General features: G+C 30.0%; 2 protein-coding genes and 1 long non-coding RNA gene across 9 annotated transcripts in view; 1 reads left to right on the top strand and 2 right to left on the bottom strand.

Moving 5' to 3' along the window:
• Positions 1 to 2,724: 2,724 nt before the first annotated feature.
• LOC117682197 (uncharacterized) lies at positions 2,725 to 5,791 on the bottom strand. Its single transcript, XM_034449306.2, has 7 exons — positions 5,678 to 5,791; positions 5,103 to 5,175; positions 4,908 to 4,993; positions 4,407 to 4,640; positions 4,217 to 4,322; positions 3,925 to 4,051; positions 2,725 to 3,712 (listed from the first exon to the last, which is right to left on the bottom strand). The coding sequence occupies exons 1-7, from the start codon at positions 5,700 to 5,702 to the stop codon at positions 3,371 to 3,373; spliced, it is 993 nt and encodes a 330-aa protein (XP_034305197.2). The 5' UTR covers positions 5,703 to 5,791; the 3' UTR covers positions 2,725 to 3,370.
• A 5,129-nt stretch (positions 5,792 to 10,920) lies between these two features.
• LOC105332756 (uncharacterized) lies at positions 10,921 to 13,572 on the top strand. Its single transcript, XR_010712868.1, has 4 exons — positions 10,921 to 11,103; positions 12,409 to 12,520; positions 12,946 to 13,057; positions 13,182 to 13,572. It is a non-coding gene; the product is annotated as an uncharacterized lncRNA (long non-coding RNA).
• A 2,856-nt stretch (positions 13,573 to 16,428) lies between these two features.
• LOC105332754 (uncharacterized protein DDB_G0280205) overlaps positions 16,429 to 17,396 on the bottom strand; it is a 255,829-nt gene continuing 254,861 nt past the window's right edge. For all 7 annotated transcript variants that reach the window (XR_010712867.1, XR_010712866.1, XR_010712865.1 and 4 more), the window contains one exon: positions 16,429 to 16,848. Coding sequence is in view for 3 of the 7 variants with exons in the window: in XM_066081443.1 (XP_065937515.1) it covers positions 16,510 to 16,848 (339 nt within the window). In the remaining 4 variants the exon portion in view is untranslated. The remainder of the gene's footprint in view (positions 16,849 to 17,396) is intronic.

Genomic DNA, 17,396 nt, shown 5'->3' on the forward strand with positions numbered 1-17,396 from the left:
AGGTACAGTTCACAGAGGAAGATATTATATATGTTGAGAATTATATAACAAGTTGAAGAATATGCGCTAGGAAATGTGGAATTGTTATTTATAATTTTGGAGCAATAAATTCAGCCAAGATTGTTTGTAAACATTATTGTTCTGCAAAAACTCTATTTAAAATGGTATGTTCTTTTTTTACAGGTAAGAGATTTGTTTAAAGCACATTATCAATTCATATGTTGATAACTACTTTAATGCAAAAAAAAATCAAGCTTAATTTTAACCTATTCATATTGAATGAGAAAATTGTTAAAATTCGCGTCAAACAATATTTAAAAAAAACCCAATTTATTCTCAGTAATTATTGAAAACTTTGTAATTTCGATGTGATCCCAAGCTTGATGGCTTGAATGTGTTTTTGTCTTGTTATATGATTTCAAAAATTTTCATCAGTATTTGTTTTGATCAAAACTTGTCTCCTTAACATTTAAGATATATTCTAATTTGTCGTTACTCTTTTTATTATCATACACTATTCATACGATAAGTTTCAAGGAAAAATAGTTTAAATTGCTTTAATTGCGTCTTACACATGGTAATGTTTCAGATAAAGACAATATTGGTCTCTTATGCTTCACAAACATTGTCATAGGAATCATTTCTGGAATTGGACTGATGTTTCTACGTAAATACAGACATAAAACGGACAAATATGAAAGGTTTGCGTAGAGTAAAGGCCAATAAAGTATATTAAAAAGAGTGTGTTCTTAAATAACACCTCATAGTAAAAGACAATTTTAAATTCTAATTGATACATGTATATTGTTTCACTTACCTTTTTTGTATCAATTTTAATTTCCGCATACATTATTGCTTACTTAATATTTGTTTTAGTTTTAAAAATCTAATATTTAAGTTAAAATGAACGTGTAATTTTGGAATGTGTAAATCGTCTTAAAATTAGTTATAAAGTTTGAAGATGTGTGATTATATTAATATAATAATCCTTATGATATATGTACTAGTATATCCAAACTGCCTATCCTATATAATGTAATTTATAAACTACAGTACCGATCAGACCGAACCTAACAAAAAGTAAACCCAAACTAAACCCTGGGTTTTCTTTTTGGGTTTACTCTGACTGGACACAGAGAGTAAACCCAGTTAGAAGTATACCCCTTAAAACAGACGCTAACTGTGTATTCGGAATATACAAGGGGCAGCATATACATGCTTTAGGATGGTAAGATAAAGGACGGGTCCGTTTCACACTTCAGTGAGTACTGTTGACCTCAAAAGCAATATCAAAGTAAACCCCGAGTGGACCCAAATTGTCAGAAAGTAAACCCAAAGTAAATCCAAAAAGTAAACCCGGGGTTTAGTTGGGGTTTACTCTGGTGCTAGGTTGGGTCTGACCGGTACTGTATCTTTTCTTTTTACCTTCTTAATCAATATTATTATATTAGTAAAAGACCATTTATAAATTCCTGTAATGTATTTTTATCTTACAATTTTTTGTCGATTTTACAAAGAGACGTTTACAAGTTTTCAATTATTTTACAATTCAATATAACAAAACTATCTATGATTCATGAAAGAAAAATCAAACAATCACGACGTTAAAGTTACGACTGTTGAAGAGTCAAACATTATTAGAATTCAACGTATTTTGTGTAATCATATGTTGTTTGGTATAATAAAACGTTTATTGCATTAATGTTCTGGAAATATGAAGATGTATTCCCCAGAAAAAACATTTTTTTTTTGGGCAAAGCCCTCGGGAAATATGATTTTTCTTGAGGAAATAAATCTTCATACATGTATTTCCCTCACCATCATGCAATAAATGTATATTGTAAATTTTATTCTCAAAAAGAGAATAAATGAAACCGGGTATATATATACTAGTAGCAAAGCATGGCATATTGAGGCTGATAAATAGTGCAATGATAGTAAAACGTTGCAAGATTACATGAGACACGTTAAGCAACAGTCTCACGGTCGCAAAACAGACGCATAAACGCCAGCGATTTATCTTACGATCTCTATAAATCGTGTAACACTCTTACAAGTACACACAACGTTGTAAAATGTTCGTGCTTTGCACTACGATAATTTGGATCGCATTTGGTCGCGTCTGAATAGTGTGCATATCCACTTTTCAGAGGAGACCTGATGCGACCAGTAAAATGTATGCAACGAATGCGAGTGCTCGTGCAACGTAAGCGAGGGCTCGTGCAACGTATGCGCGAGCTCGTGCGAAGCTCAAACATTTCGATTGCAAAGTGGTGTAAAGTGGTCGTGCGCCAATTGTGAAAGGGGCTTAAAGCGTCATAAAAAGTGGTGGAAAAGTGTAAAGATGTGTGATTACATCAAATTTATCCATATGATGAATGTAAAATATGTATGTATCTAATTGCTAATCAAATATATATATTTAGTATTTTTGATATTGTCCTAAAAAATGCACCTCTTCAATAATGAAATTTCTGTTATTTAAAAAACTGTTATACATGTATCTGTTAGTGTGCAGAGATCTACGACAATAAATAGTGAATATGCAGAATTCTACTCCGAAAACAGAATACAACGGAATCATCATTCACGATCAACAAGATTAGTAGAAAGAAATCGCCAGGTTCAACCTTTTATTATAATAAAAAATATGAACAAAACTGTAACATATAAGACTTTTAGTGTACTTTTGTTATTTTTTTATATTTAAAGGGACTTGGACACGATTTGAGCTCGAAATTATAAATTTTATTTTTATATTTTTAATGTTTAGAATGCTTAATATGGGTTTTTTTTATTCTATATTAAAATTTGAAAATCAGATATTGAGATAAAAGCATGATACAAAGTTGGTTTTGTAAACAAAGCTCAAGCTTTGTATTGTTTACAGATGTGTTTTATTGGTATAAGTTTCAATCAAATGTTGCTTTCTTCTATTGATAATATCTTTAAAGAACACATTGAGCAAGTTTGCCTTGTTTCTTACAAGTATTTTGTCGAAGAAATGGTAATTTGATTTGAAAAAATAAATGATGGAAAAAATAAAATGGTTTAATTTTTGGGGTTTTTTTTTCAGATTGAAATAGTGCCTATTTGTTACTTTTTCCTGCTGTATCTTTTTGTTTTTGTTTTTTTTTTTTTTTTGGGGGGGGGGGTGAATCCCTTCAGACCCCTCTTTTAAATTCTACATACGAGCGGTCTACGCTTGTCAGCGTGTAATTGATTGTTTATCGGAAAAAAATATGCATAATAAATGCCCTGCATAATTTATTATTATAATTGTTCAAAAGCCATAATTTTGTAATAAAGTTCCTTTTCTACAAGCGATTTCATTGAACCTCTCAAACCCAGTTACGATTATATAAAACTTTTAAGTGTTGCCGTTTTTAGAATTGGCTTTAAGATATTCATTTTCCAGCGCATAGTATTTGTCACTTCCCGCACTTCCTGTTGGTGACGCTTTTGAACTGCCACTAGACTTCGAAGACAAACTCTCTGTACACTTCACATAGGATTTCAAGGACGGACTGCCTTTATTACTTAGTATCATATCGTCCGCAAAGATATCTGAAACTGAATCGCTAAAGGCACTATTTTGCTTTTCTGTTGAATCTTCAATTAAACTTAAATGATGGTATATATTTTCCCTAGATCTTGTCTCCGATGAGCTATCTTCTTTGTAGGAGGGAACTTGTATGGCCTTGGCTACCATCTAATATTAAAAATAATTCGTTTAGACAATCTTTTGTTTGGTTTACAACTTATTCATTTTCTTATTAGCAATACAAAACATATAAGCACAGAAGAGAAATTGTTTTATTCTTGTTTAAAGAATTCAAGCTAATAAAATCATATTATCCTGAAAAGGTATTTCGCATCAGTATCATGAGACGAGATGTATTTTACTATGAGAATTCTCCATACTCTGATAGTTTCCTCAATGTCCGTATACTCTGTCTCCATAGGATTTGCAATGTTAAGAACTCTATCTTCTAAACATTCACCCCCATCTCCATAATTTGGCTGGTAAAACACTGGGGGAAGTTGCAATCTACGCATTAGATGAATAGAGATAAAAGTATGTTTCTTAATTTTACAAATCTTTTTGATTGTTATTTTTTATTTTCATTATGTTTTAAAAGATGTATTAAGATGTATTAAATGTTTTGTCAAATTATTGCATGAACATGTATATTGAAAGACAAAATACACTCACTTTCTTTTAGTTGTTCTCAAACGCTTAACGAGTACAAAACAGCTGATTCCAAGTAAACTTCCAGCAACTAAACAACTCAAACTAATACCAACGCTAGTGACAGCCTCTGCAAATGTAATACAATGTGGTCACTAACAAACAAGTAGTAGTAAGTTATTTTGTTTAAAACATTATAAACGTTAAACGTTACCAATGCACGATCCATCTTTTGCAGTTTGTTGAGATGTATTTTCTTCATCCGCCGTGAACACGCAATCAAAGTCTATTACTTTTACTATACAACTTGTAACAGAACACGCAACGTCCTTTAACTTTGTTGTCAATGTTTTGGTGATGTGAAAACTTATATTATAATTAACACATGATACGTATTCGGGATTTGTGGTATATTTTCCTTTGCACCAAACTGAACAGTCTATCGTTCCTTAAAAAAAAAGAAATTCAGAAAGCTTCATAATAAGAAGTAAAAAGAAAAATAAATCACGTTTGCTCCATCGAGCAATTTCAAACGCGTAACTAAAAACTTATCGACGATAAAAAACCCCATACTTTTTCCTTCTTTTTTTTTTTATAAAAGTGTTTGAGATAAAAAGAATGCTCAGTATTGTCTCGTCCGAACCAACACTATTTTGTTAATTAAGAAAGATTTTAATCAGAAGTAAAATCACAAAGAATTTTTAAGAAAATGTACCTTTCTTAGCTTCCAATAGTTCATAAGGACAAATGTTCTCCTTTAGATGTGCATGAATTGTAAGAGCTTGTTCCAAACATATTTCACTGAAAATGTAAGTAAAGTTAAATATTGTTCAAATTTTTTGTTTTCATTTAAAAAAAATGATATTGAATGCAATATGTAAAACTATGTTTGAAATAAATTAGAGCTTACCTCTCAAAACTGTGCTCACAGTCTGCATAACGGACGAGAACCAACAAAAAATACGTAAAGTAGATGTTGGGGACTATACCAAAATTAAAAAATATATATCCTCTAAACAAACACAATCAATCGAGTATAAAATGCAGAAACATAAAACATAATCAATATAAACTTTTTATTGCTATCATTGCTACTATATATGCATTTGTTGCATCATTACTAAAATAAAATAACACCGAAACACTTATTATAAATCAAGGAACAACTATTCATCATGAATAACAATAAAAGGAAATTAAATTACTTCTTATTGCATTTCTTTTACCACAAACACAAAAAATTGTCAAAATAATTTAAAAAAAAACAAATGTTTGTTAAATATTGAGTACTTTATTCCAATGATTTAAAATATAAATTTAATCAGTATCAAGATATGGCGGGTTAATTTTTTTCACTATATTTGCTATAGACTATTCATTTAAAAGAATAAAAAAAGCCTTTATTTTAAAAAACTGGAAATCATTTAATGTAAATAAACATATTTTAAATATACAGGCAAATCATAGTAAATACTAAAATCATACCTGAATATATCATATAAAGTAGCATAGTGAGGAATAAAGCCTTTGTTTTCAATTTACATGTAAATTACTTTCTGTTTCCAAATACTCGAATTCTATTCATAAGTTACGTGTGTGTCGACATGTTTTTATACACAATAACACTTCCTGTTTTTGAAGTGTTATAAAGTTTGTCAATTGGCAAAATTTTTCAAAACAAAGTTGGTTCCGTGAATTAAGTTAAAACGATCAATGAAGATAAAGATTCATCTCCGGAAAATTCAAGAGAATACCATATATTTCAATGTGCAATTTTACTTTAGAATTAATGACTTATACATGTTTAAAGAATGTCTAAACACATAATTAGATAATGCTCAGAATAAATGTTGTAGTCTTTCAGAGAGTTTGATGGTGGAGACGATTTTTAGATTGTAGTGATCTCCGTTAGAAGAAAAGTTCTTTATCAGTAATTAGAGAAATACTTAACTTTAAAAGATAAACTGTATGGAATTTTTTATCAAATATTATTAAATAGCTACACACATCATATATAAAAAAGTTAGATTTATTACCTGTTTTGTAGAACACCAGGTCTCCTTAATTTTTATCAAAATCATGACGCAGTTTTAAGAATTGATTAAACTATAAATTTATCAGTGACATTTAAGGTTTGTAAAGGCGATTCAACTTTAGATGACCTTTAGTTATAATTCCTAATAAGTAATTATGTTTCTCTTACTTTCTTCTGTGTGCCTTTGTCCATCTGAGAATAGAATAGAATGTGCTACAACACAGTAGTACATTTGATTAATACAGTCAAAATTTGTTACCTCAAACCAGATGGGACTATTTAAAAACTTAGAGATATCGGGGTTAAAACACTTTTTGAAAAAGTGGTTGGGACTTACAAATCTATTCGACATCTCAATTGTATTCGAAATATCGAGATATCAAAGTTCAACTGTATTCTCCTGTCCTTAGAGGTCCGTGTTGCTCTGCTTTGAATTTGTATTTTGTTTTATGGATTTTTGAGATGGTTGACAGTTTATTATTGTCTTTTTTTCATTTAAACATTTATTTTCATCAAAATACGCACAGCTTAGAAATACTTTGTGTGACAACGGAAAGTAAACCCTAAAGCCTGCTATTATCTCGTTTTTAGCATAAAACAGCTTATTTTTAAACGACTTTTATCACTGAAATGTATTCATTTAAGACTGAAAAACAACAAAATGTTCTTCTTCAAAGTGTCATAAACTGCAAGTGAGTGCAAATAATTAAAAAAAGTAGATGGAATATATATCTTACATCAAATCTTTGCAACCCCCTCCCCCCTTGTGATGTGTACACACAATGTGCTCTGAAATTCTGGAATATTCTCTTGCATCGGTTAATCTTTTTTAATGAAAAATGTTGATATTGCTTGCTTCTGTTGTCTGCACTGTATCGGAGAAGGTAACTTTCAAACCTTAGATATGCCTGAAGTCATGACGTCATGACGTCAGGCAATAACATACGAATTTGATGCACTTAAAAGTCGTTGAACAAGAGAAAAGCTTTCAATGTTACAGTTTTCTTTTGTGCCCAATAGCTGGTATTTTTTTTTAATAAGTTATCAAAATCAAAATTCAAGCAATGTGCTCCTCTCTAACAACGGGGCTGTCCTTTTGGCAGCCGTCCGCCCGCCCGACCGCCATTTTAACCATTTAAATAATCGGATTTTTCCTTTCGAAAACCCGGTTAAAAAGGCAATTGGGGCCAAATTTGACCTATTTCATATATAGTTTTAAAGTAAAAACAAATATATTTCTTCTTTTTGTAAATTCTAATAACAAAGTAAGTATATATTTAGATACATGAATTCTTTAAAATTTGGAAGTAAACTATTTATGAATGTTATGAACGTTATAGCATAAAGTTAAAGTATTTAATACTCTAGAGCAAAGAATGTAGGTTATCAAATACATTAACATTGTTTTATAAATACACAATTTTAACGTTGTAACTTAGAAGAACTGTTATTGAATAACACTAAAACTTTTGTATTTCTTAAAATTGCATGTTGTTATATATGTACGATTACAACCTCTTAAAACAAAGTGGATTTCAATTTTTTCATTGAAAAATACGTATGCTACTTTTTCACATAACACTTCTTTATAACCTATAAAATACCAAAAATAAATGTCTAATTTTAAAGGCATTAAGACGTGGATTTAGCTTAAAATTTTTAATCGTATTTTTTTCATAGAAATGATTTTAATATCATAAACCAATTTACATGCCAAATACAGAACCTAGAATTCTTTGTTATATTAACAAAACTCGACTAATCTTTTCATTTACACCCACTGTAAAGAAATTAATATTTTGTCGACTAAATAACTCGTGACAAACAAAATAAACTGTCATATCGTGATCATTAATAACTCTATTAACAGATAAATTAAGATGTAACTTTTACCAATATAATACCATTATACACAAAAATAAGACTCGGTCTTAGTTGCCATAACATAGACGTTTGATATCTGTATCACACTTAAGGAGACCGACTTTAGTTTGCATTGCGCATGTTTTTGCGCATTCTAATATATACAGTTTATTTATACTTCTTCTGAATTTTTTCGATATCATTTATAAAATTGAACACAATAAACAAAATACAGATACAAATATTTAGATTTTTAAAGGAAATTTTTATTTTTTTAACACGATATTTACGTTGTGCGGTAGGTGAGCATTGCCATTGCGCTTTTAAGACGTTATGATAAAATGAAGCTTTGTAGGAGTACGTTATAAGAAATAACATAAAAGAAAAAGTAAAAATTGTACGCTGTTGAAATTTTATATACAGAATGATGCTATCTTCGAGAACATGTTCCTTATTTTTGGAATGAATCCATTATACCAATCATCATTCGTGATGATCCAAATACATAGCAAAATTTGGTGCATTTTAATATTTTGAGATGGCCCCTACTAAAAACCAGACGGTAGAATTTTGTGTTGTTTACATATAAGGTAGGAAATGATATTACTAATCATATATAACAGTTTGAGAAAAAAAGCTATTGTAGTATTTTTTTTAAAAACTGCTTTGATGTGTGGAAAATGACAGTTTCCTATATATTCTAATAGTAAATGTACCTCTATTTTGAGATGGTCCCTAAAAAGAAACAGACGGTCGATTTTCACGAACCTTCGCAAATAAACTAGAGTTGGTTTAAATTACATATGGTTAAAAAATAAAGAGTTACGCTATTGTAGTTTTTCCGCAAAAAAACCAAAATCGGCCTCCTTAAAAAATGTTCACGTTAGTCATAAAAAATGAAACATTAAATCTGGAAATTAATAGTTTTAAATCATGTCTAAGTCCCTTTATGAGCGTGTCATAAACAAGGAAATAAAGACATCTCAGCATGTTACGTCGATCTATTGGAGACTGTTACATTGATTGTCATAAGAGTTGTTTTTTGTGGGGGTTTTTGTTGTTGTTTTTTTTTGGGGGGGGGGGGGATATCCTTTTCATTTCCACAAACAAAAAAGATTCTATCAAAGCACTGAGTAATATTGAAGGCGATAAGTGATTTGTTGTTGTTGAGATTTTAGAATTCTTTAGACATAATTTTTAGGAACTCTTAATTGTTTCAAGTGTTTTAATGAAAAAAGAGACCAATGATGAATATAAATGGATGAAAGATGATGTTTTTTCCTAAATAGACAGGATATGTTTGGTTTCGTATAATACAAGTTCTTCTAATACTTTAATTTGCCACAATTCTAGCTTCGTAGTAAAAAGCCTTGCTAAGAGAATGCATTTCATACTACAATACTTTCAACTAAATAGTTGTGCACCCCCCTTTTTTTACTTCGAGATCTGTATCTCTTTCCTGTTACAAAACAATTAGGTTCTTTTCCAATTTTGTGTGATATAATTATTCATGTACATATTTCTGGATATATTAGCTCGTTTCTACAGTGTTACGTCCAAATCCTCGACTACAATAATTAATTTTTCATACAAAACATTGTGTGCTTTCGTCATGACTAACGATAAACAAAGAAACCGTAATTAAGCCACGCTAATTTTTCTTTAAATAAAACATCCTACATGTAAACAATTTCGAAAACTAGCTTATTTTAACTAAATTATTCACCAGGAAATATAATAAAATGCTATTTGTATTCCTTCCTGAAGCGAAATACTTGTATATAATATGAAATTAATTGCTTTGGGTACAAACCTTATGTGAAAAATAACAATAATAAAATACCATAATATGAAATAAAAGAAATGTAGAAAGTAGTAGACTTAATTGTTACAATGCAGAAAGAGGCGTTCTCATTTTAACAAGAACAATCAAACAAAAGTGGTCCATTATGATATGTTTTGTCAACAGTATCATTGATTATCAATATTGGTGTTTCCTAGAAAATTTGCAATGAACATTTTGAAAATAGAACATCATAAATATTATTGCGTGGCAGTTGTATGAACCAAATTAAGATGTTGCAATTCATCATAAGTAAGCGTGTGCCTGTCTTGTTATTCAATATATGTTTTAGCTCTATTTTTTTTCTATAGTAAACATATCAACATAAATGATTGAAGGAAATGATTTTTTCTACATTGTGCAATAAAGAGCTTTGATATCACCAATTACAACAAACATTCAGGAAAATTATATATTTTTACAATAACATTTTCGATTATGTCCGTGTTTGAATAATTTGTAAAATTATGAAAACTTTATTGCAATGTTGGTATTAAGTGTTTAAATATCGATATTAAGGTACACATGTATATGTGTATAAATAACGCTTCGTAACTTCGACTTTAAAGCGGGGTGTAAATACAATACATTGACTTACAATCTTTGGTATTTCACACAAGATAAAACTTTACTGTGAACTGAAAGGTGGCCAAAAACTTTAAGGTGGCTGAAGGGCGTTGCAATGCTATCCCATCATCCTTACATATTTTCCAGCCTTAATTATATTACATTGATTTAAACTGCTGACTTTTAACTGAAACACTAGAGATAAATCACGATATATGAATATTTTCCTTAGCTCAATTGCTTGCGTTTAAGTTGTAGTAGAATATATAATACTTATTCAGGTTTTTATAATCATTTGGATACTTATTTCCTTCAAATAATTGTACCATTTTCTTATTTTCTCCCTTGATAATCGAATGACAAAAGCAGGAATAGGGAAGATCATGTGACTTATATTAAAGAGTAAGTTAAGTTCACAAAGGAAGATTGTGTATGTGTAGAGCATGACGTAATAAAAATGTTTAAATATATATATATATATGAGACAACTGTGAAAATCGTATCTAGCAAATTTTGAGGATTAAAACTAAGTCAAAATCTATTGTCATTTAGGAACACTGTTGCGTAATCTATCTGTTCAGATGGGATGTTCATTTTTCACTGGTAAGATTTATGTTACTATTATTAATTGTTATGGAGATTAACAATTTAATCAGCCAGGATTTGGTTCAAATTTTTTTTAGATCATAAATTATTACAATGCATATATAGTTTTGTATTCTTATGGAGCAAAATTAATTCAAAAAACTTGTACGTGAAAAAATGAATCACTCACTGTGGCCTTCAACTCAACATTCAGGTATATCAACGACGTATTATCAATTAACAATTGTTATTCCCATACTTACGTCTCGACTCGATATATCCCAGTGAACTTTAAATAAAAGATACCACAGAGTCTGCGTCATCTGTTTAATATTTCGATATTTTAATGGAAATGAACATTGATGGTAACCTTACAACAAAACTTTATGATTAACGCGATGACTTCAATTTTTCTATAGCGAACTTTCCTTACTTGTGTAGCAATATACCTTCATCACCTGCATATGGTGTTTTCGTATCTCAGTTGATTCGATACGCAAGGGAATGGTCTTCGTATGAACAGTTTCTAAGGCGAAGCAAGCTTGATAAAACAGGACTATCAACAGTCTTGATTGAAATCATCTTTTCGTAAGTTCTATGGACGATACAACGACCTTGTCAGCAAATACAATCTTCCACTGGGTCGCATGCTGACCGACGTTTTTCATACTAATTGTTAGACAATTAATCACCTAATTGTCTACAGAGTTTTTCTGTTTTTCCCCCGATTACGACAAAGAGCACACGGCGGGTGGCCTTGGTCAGCAGAGGGTGATCATTCCTCCTAGGCACCTGATCCCACCTCTACCTATCTGGAGGTCCGTGTTGCTCTGCTTTGAATTTGTGTTTCGTTTTATGGGTTTTTGAGATGGTTCACGCTTTGTAATTGTTATTTTTTATATAGCAATGTATTGCGTACGATAACAAAAAAACTTTGATATAGTAAGACGCTTTAATTACTTTCAATTTTAGATTCAACGAACGAAAATAAAATCATACATAATCTTTAAATTTGAAATCAGATTGTAAGTCTATATGCAAGTTTTCTCTTTCCCTCTCAATTTTTCTTTCACAGTTTTCTGTAATAATTTTTATCTTCGTAACAAAAGGCTTCTTTTTATATTAGAATAGAAGATTTTTTAGATTAAAGCACAATGATTTCGTTCTCAATAATAACGGTTAATACATTATTGTTTAATAATCAAAGTTGATTTATTTTGGTATTGATGCAGTATTATTGTGGAATAGTTCTGCTAATATCATTAGTTTCAACAGGCATCAACTGCTTTACTGTTGCCTTTACATTTGGTATTACTGTTTTAGATAAGGATAACATCGGTCTTCTATGCTGTACAAACCTTATGATAGGAATCATTTCTGGAATTGGACTAATGTTTTTATGTACAAAGAGGCACAAAGCAGAGAATTATGAAAGGTTTGTAAAGAAGAAAGGATCTTTGAACATAACCAATTTGTTAGCAAATGTTAGTTCCACTTTCAAATCAATAACTGCCCTGTTTTGAAAAAAAATAAGTGTGCTGCAAAATAAAATTGGTGCAGTTTTTAAAAGTTTACTAACTTATTAATATAGAAGAAACGCTTTGTTTTATTATAATAACGAAGCTTTTGGATATATGTGTAAAGCATTTGTTACCACTTCGAACTTTTGTCTGAATTTGATATGTTTCATATTCCATTTTAGAAGGCGAAGCATGTACTCAATTAACCTAGTTTATAATAAACTACCAAATATATCGTTGTGTCATCAAAAAATTTTATTTTTTAAATTTGTCATCTGCTTTCAAATTCTTTTTGAGAAAAAAAAATATGAAATTGATTAAAAAGAGTATGCTCTTTTAGTGCGCAAATGTCGTTAGTGATTAATGAAGAATATACTCGGTTTTCAACCGAAAACAGACTACAAAGACATCACCTTCCACGGTCAAGCAGATTATTAGAAAGAAATCGCCAGGTAAACGGATTTTATAACGATTTGTAAAAGTTAGTAAAAAAGTTAAAGTTAGGAATATAATTTTTGTTCCATCTGTCATATTTTACTAAGACATTACATGTAAGTATATTTTTTTGTATTCTAGAGAAACATACGATGTCCAGAGCCAGTTTACGTGAACAAACGCGATGACTATTTAGACCCAGAATTTCACAAAAGGGATTCAAACTATCTTAAACCGATTCATTGTAATGATGATAATAGTGACCTAGACCGAGAACAGAAGGGTTATTATATGAATACCTGCACAGACAATAGACAAGGCAGTCAGAATTCACTTGATGATTATCTGGAGCCACGAAATAAATTTAGTAAATGAAGTGTATGAAAATTCCGTATTTAGATTATCTTATTAATTAAGATTATAATTGTAACTCATATTCAATAGTGAATACTGCTTCCTCAATATTTTTAAAGAGAGGAATATGAAACATTTTACATGATTAAATTTAACTCTATTAATTTATTTAACAGCGTTCTATTGTTGTATGCATTTATAGTCATCATGCTAACTAATGGAAATTTCCAATTAAAAAAATATACATGTATTTCCGAATAAAAAGGAAATGATTGCAAAAAAAAAAGAAATAAAAAAAATAATTTGGATAAAAAACTTGATCTATAAATCAGTGTTCCTTTATAATTATAAATACCGGTATATCAATAAATACATGTATCACAAAAACTAATGGAGATTTTCAATTCAAAAACAAATTTATTTCCGCATAAAAAGGAAATGATTTGAACAAAAAAATAGTTTGAGTGCCTGATTTTTCAAAAGGAAATCTGAAACAAATTCCAATCTGGTCTTTGAATTGTTGTTGATTTTTTTTTCACATCTTTCAAACTGTTTCAATGAATATTGTATAAAGAAAATCAAACATCAAACAAACAGTTTAAATTTATCTATTATTTACTCAATTCATCTGTAATCAGCAAATGAATTGTATTTTTTACAATTAATAAATATGTTCTTCATTATTAAATAAAATATATTTCCTGGTGCATTCTAGTTATGCAAATTTATAGTACTTTTTTAATTGATGAAACAAATGGTGCAAATAGAGCAAATTAGCTGTTCAAATTTCTATGATATCTTACCGTCATTATAAGCATAACCAACTTAATTAAGGCGTCAACCATCAAACGATGGCATTCTTCTGTCCTTGTGATAACAATATTTATTGATATAATATTATCATTTATTATGAAACCTAAGCACAAGATAATTAAAACGACACGTTCATGTACAATTTTACTTTTTGGGAGATGACTTACTTAGTTCAATTAAAAGAATATTTTTAAAAAGCAGAACTATTTCAAATAAAATATACATTTTGGAGTGTTTACCGAGAGGGACGATCTTTTGTGAAGACATTTAAGATACGATGATGACATAAGTAATCCAAATGGTAAAGTGTTAAGGTTTCGGAGATAATCTGCGCGTTTAAAATGAATGTGCATGTGAACTAATTTTAAGAAATTATAATTATTTGAAAAGTGCTACAAAAAACGAACTAAAGTGTACAAAAATAAACTCGTTAAGTGATAATGTTATCAAAGCTCATATCCAAAAGTTCTTTAAGATTAAATGTCATTGAGTATTATACATTAAAATAAGAAATTATATACTTTATCTATGCTGTGATTTTTCGCACCTCTGCGCAGAAATCCACGCATATGCTATGAATATGACTGTCGTAATTTCGTACATCAAAATAAAAGAAAATAATAAAATGTTCATTTTACTAAACATAATTTGTGATGCCGAAATATTTTTAGTAGAGAAAAATTAAGACAAAAAATTAGTACAAATTTTCTCTGTTTGCGACAAGTCCGTAATATTTAAACGGTTTATAAACCATTAAACGCCCAAAGGCAGTTTATAGTGTTATTATCTGGTAGATATTAAATTTATATTTTAACCTAACAATATTTAGGTATATTGCAGATCATAACGTCAGGCAATAATTAAATGTGTCCTTTTTCAATTATATTTCTGAACAAAAATGAACCATGCAGTGAACTTTGACAAAACCCCTCAAAAAATTTAGGTTGATGCCCTCATTTTTTTCCGTTCATCGGTTAGCTGATTGACTTCTTACAATTTAATAAGAGGAAAAAATCTATTCCGGAATATTTAATATATCAGTTTTTATACCTCACCCCAAAAATTCCCATTACTTTCTTTTATATCTGGGGATTTTGTACCCAAATTTTAAAATGCCTCAAGTAAAATAAGGAAGTCGAGGATAATGTATTTTTTAATTGATTTTTACTCGCCATTAACAGATAAACATTACATAAAAATTTAAATAAGAAATCTGTTGTGGAAATGAATTGGGTCCGCCGTCCTTAATATCTATATTGGAAATCTGCGACGTTCAAATTTCATAAAACACGTCAAATCTGATCACGGCGTATGATCACAAGAAAACGTCATTACACGTTTAAAATAGATTTATGATTATTCGATCTCAAATAGTTTCCTTGCAAAGTTCCTTTCTGGAATTATGATTCTAACCGCGGTAGCCGCACTATGCAACTATTTTTTTTTATGGTTGTTCCATCTTTTATTCATATCCGTGACAAAAAGCGAATATATTAGCTTAATAGCGAATATACAGAAATATTTTAGACAAATTAACATCAAAATTAATATCAATAATAGCATTGAACAGTTAATTTGTTATCGTCGGTCGTATATAACACCAGGCCGTGCAGCCAAATCATCGGGAATACCCTGCAAACACGCGACATTAAATTTGTTTGAACGGACCACCGGTATCCCAAAATGACCATCCAATGCTTAGATAAAATATGTTTTGAAAAAATAGGGGGAGTTGTCTTGACTTGGGGTGAGTTAGACTAAAGAACTCGACCCATGAATCATTAAAAATGGCCTAGTCTCAAAATTTGTTGATTATGATATATGTTGGTTTCTGGTATGTCTTATTTCAGGATCTGTTTTTCTTTTTTCAATGGCGTCAATATTTTTCTTGGATGACGACTTTAAAGTTGCTGTCATAATTTTGTAAATTCGCCCGTCGTAACGTCATGCCTAGTATATATACATGTATTATACATAATGTAGGGCGGTCGATTTGCCTTTGACTGGCGGCAACTTGTCTCAAGGTCGACATGCTTTATGAGTAAATTGTCCAGTATTTGTGTAAATCGCAAAAAATACCATTGTTATTATATCTTTATTTGATTTTTTTAAATTTCAAACTGAAAACTAATATACATGTAAATATGTATTTAATGGGTGTTTTTTCATATACTTTGTTAAAAACACTTTTATGCTTTAAATTGCGGTAAAAAAATGGCAATAAAAGTCACGCACATTTATTGTTCACATGCAGAGAAAACAAATTCGACGTAAACAAATAAAGGAAATAAATCATATGGTTTTAATTTGTTTCTTTTTTCAGAACAAAATAGTGTCCATTTGTTACATTTCCCGTTTGTTTTTGATTGTCGAGCACAAATCCCTCAGATCCCTCTCCTGTTACTTCTACATACGAACGGTCTTCGTTCATTGGACTCGTCTGCATGTAATCTCCATTGTCTTTGTTCACTTGCTGCTCTGAGTGTGTTTTGGAAATATATTGAGCATGATCATACATGCTTTTATCATTTGTGTCCGTGTCAAAAGCATCGTTTAGATGATCGTAATCACTGTCCGTGTATTTTGATTTCATATTTTGTGTTGCTTTGGTAGAATTGTTGTTGACACTTTTCCGAGAATACTACATAAAAGAAAAAAAATGAAATATATGGAATTTGTCCTGTTATTTGTTATCATTTTAATACAAATGCCTTGTTTTTACATGTGTTTTACCAACACTAATATTTAATATAATACAAGTCGGTATGCTTCAATCTCGTTTTTTTCTGCAACGCGTAATTTTTATTAAATTTAAAGTTGTTCTCATAATGACTTGTCTTTATCAATGTCCTAAACATTCAATCACCAACTCGCATGATAAAGCAAACGTTACACTAATTATGTTTTTTATGCACTTACATACTGGATCGTAATCAAGTTTTGACATGGATATTCGAGTTCAAAATCCAAAAAAATGTTATACGTTTTTATATAATGACTACAATATATATATATATATATATATATATATATATATATATATATATCCCTACGCTATCCTCCTTGAGTGCCAGCGAAGTGCTATAAATATCCGAGTTGCGGTCCGTTTAAATTTAAGTGCTGTTTTCACAACCGCACCGAAGTTTACGCGTTTATCTTAAGCTTAATACTCGCTTCTACGTACACTTG

This window comes from Magallana gigas, chromosome 4, assembly GCF_963853765.1.
Source record: "Magallana gigas chromosome 4, xbMagGiga1.1, whole genome shotgun sequence".
In the NCBI taxonomy this organism is placed as follows: domain Eukaryota; kingdom Metazoa; phylum Mollusca; class Bivalvia; order Ostreida; family Ostreidae; genus Magallana; species Magallana gigas.

Bases quoted from the DNA above. Each gene is read 5' to 3' on its own strand.
- LOC117682197 (XM_034449306.2), bottom strand. From the start codon at position 5,702: ATGCTACTTTATATGATATATTCAG. The intron at 4,323-4,406 runs GTAACGTTTAAC...TTACATTTGCAG, and splicing joins AAAAGATGGATCGTGCATTG to AGGCTGTCACTAGCGTTGGT. The intron at 4,052-4,216 runs GTGAGTGTATTT...TCTAATGCGTAG, and splicing joins TTGAGAACAACTAAAAGAAA to ATTGCAACTTCCCCCAGTGT.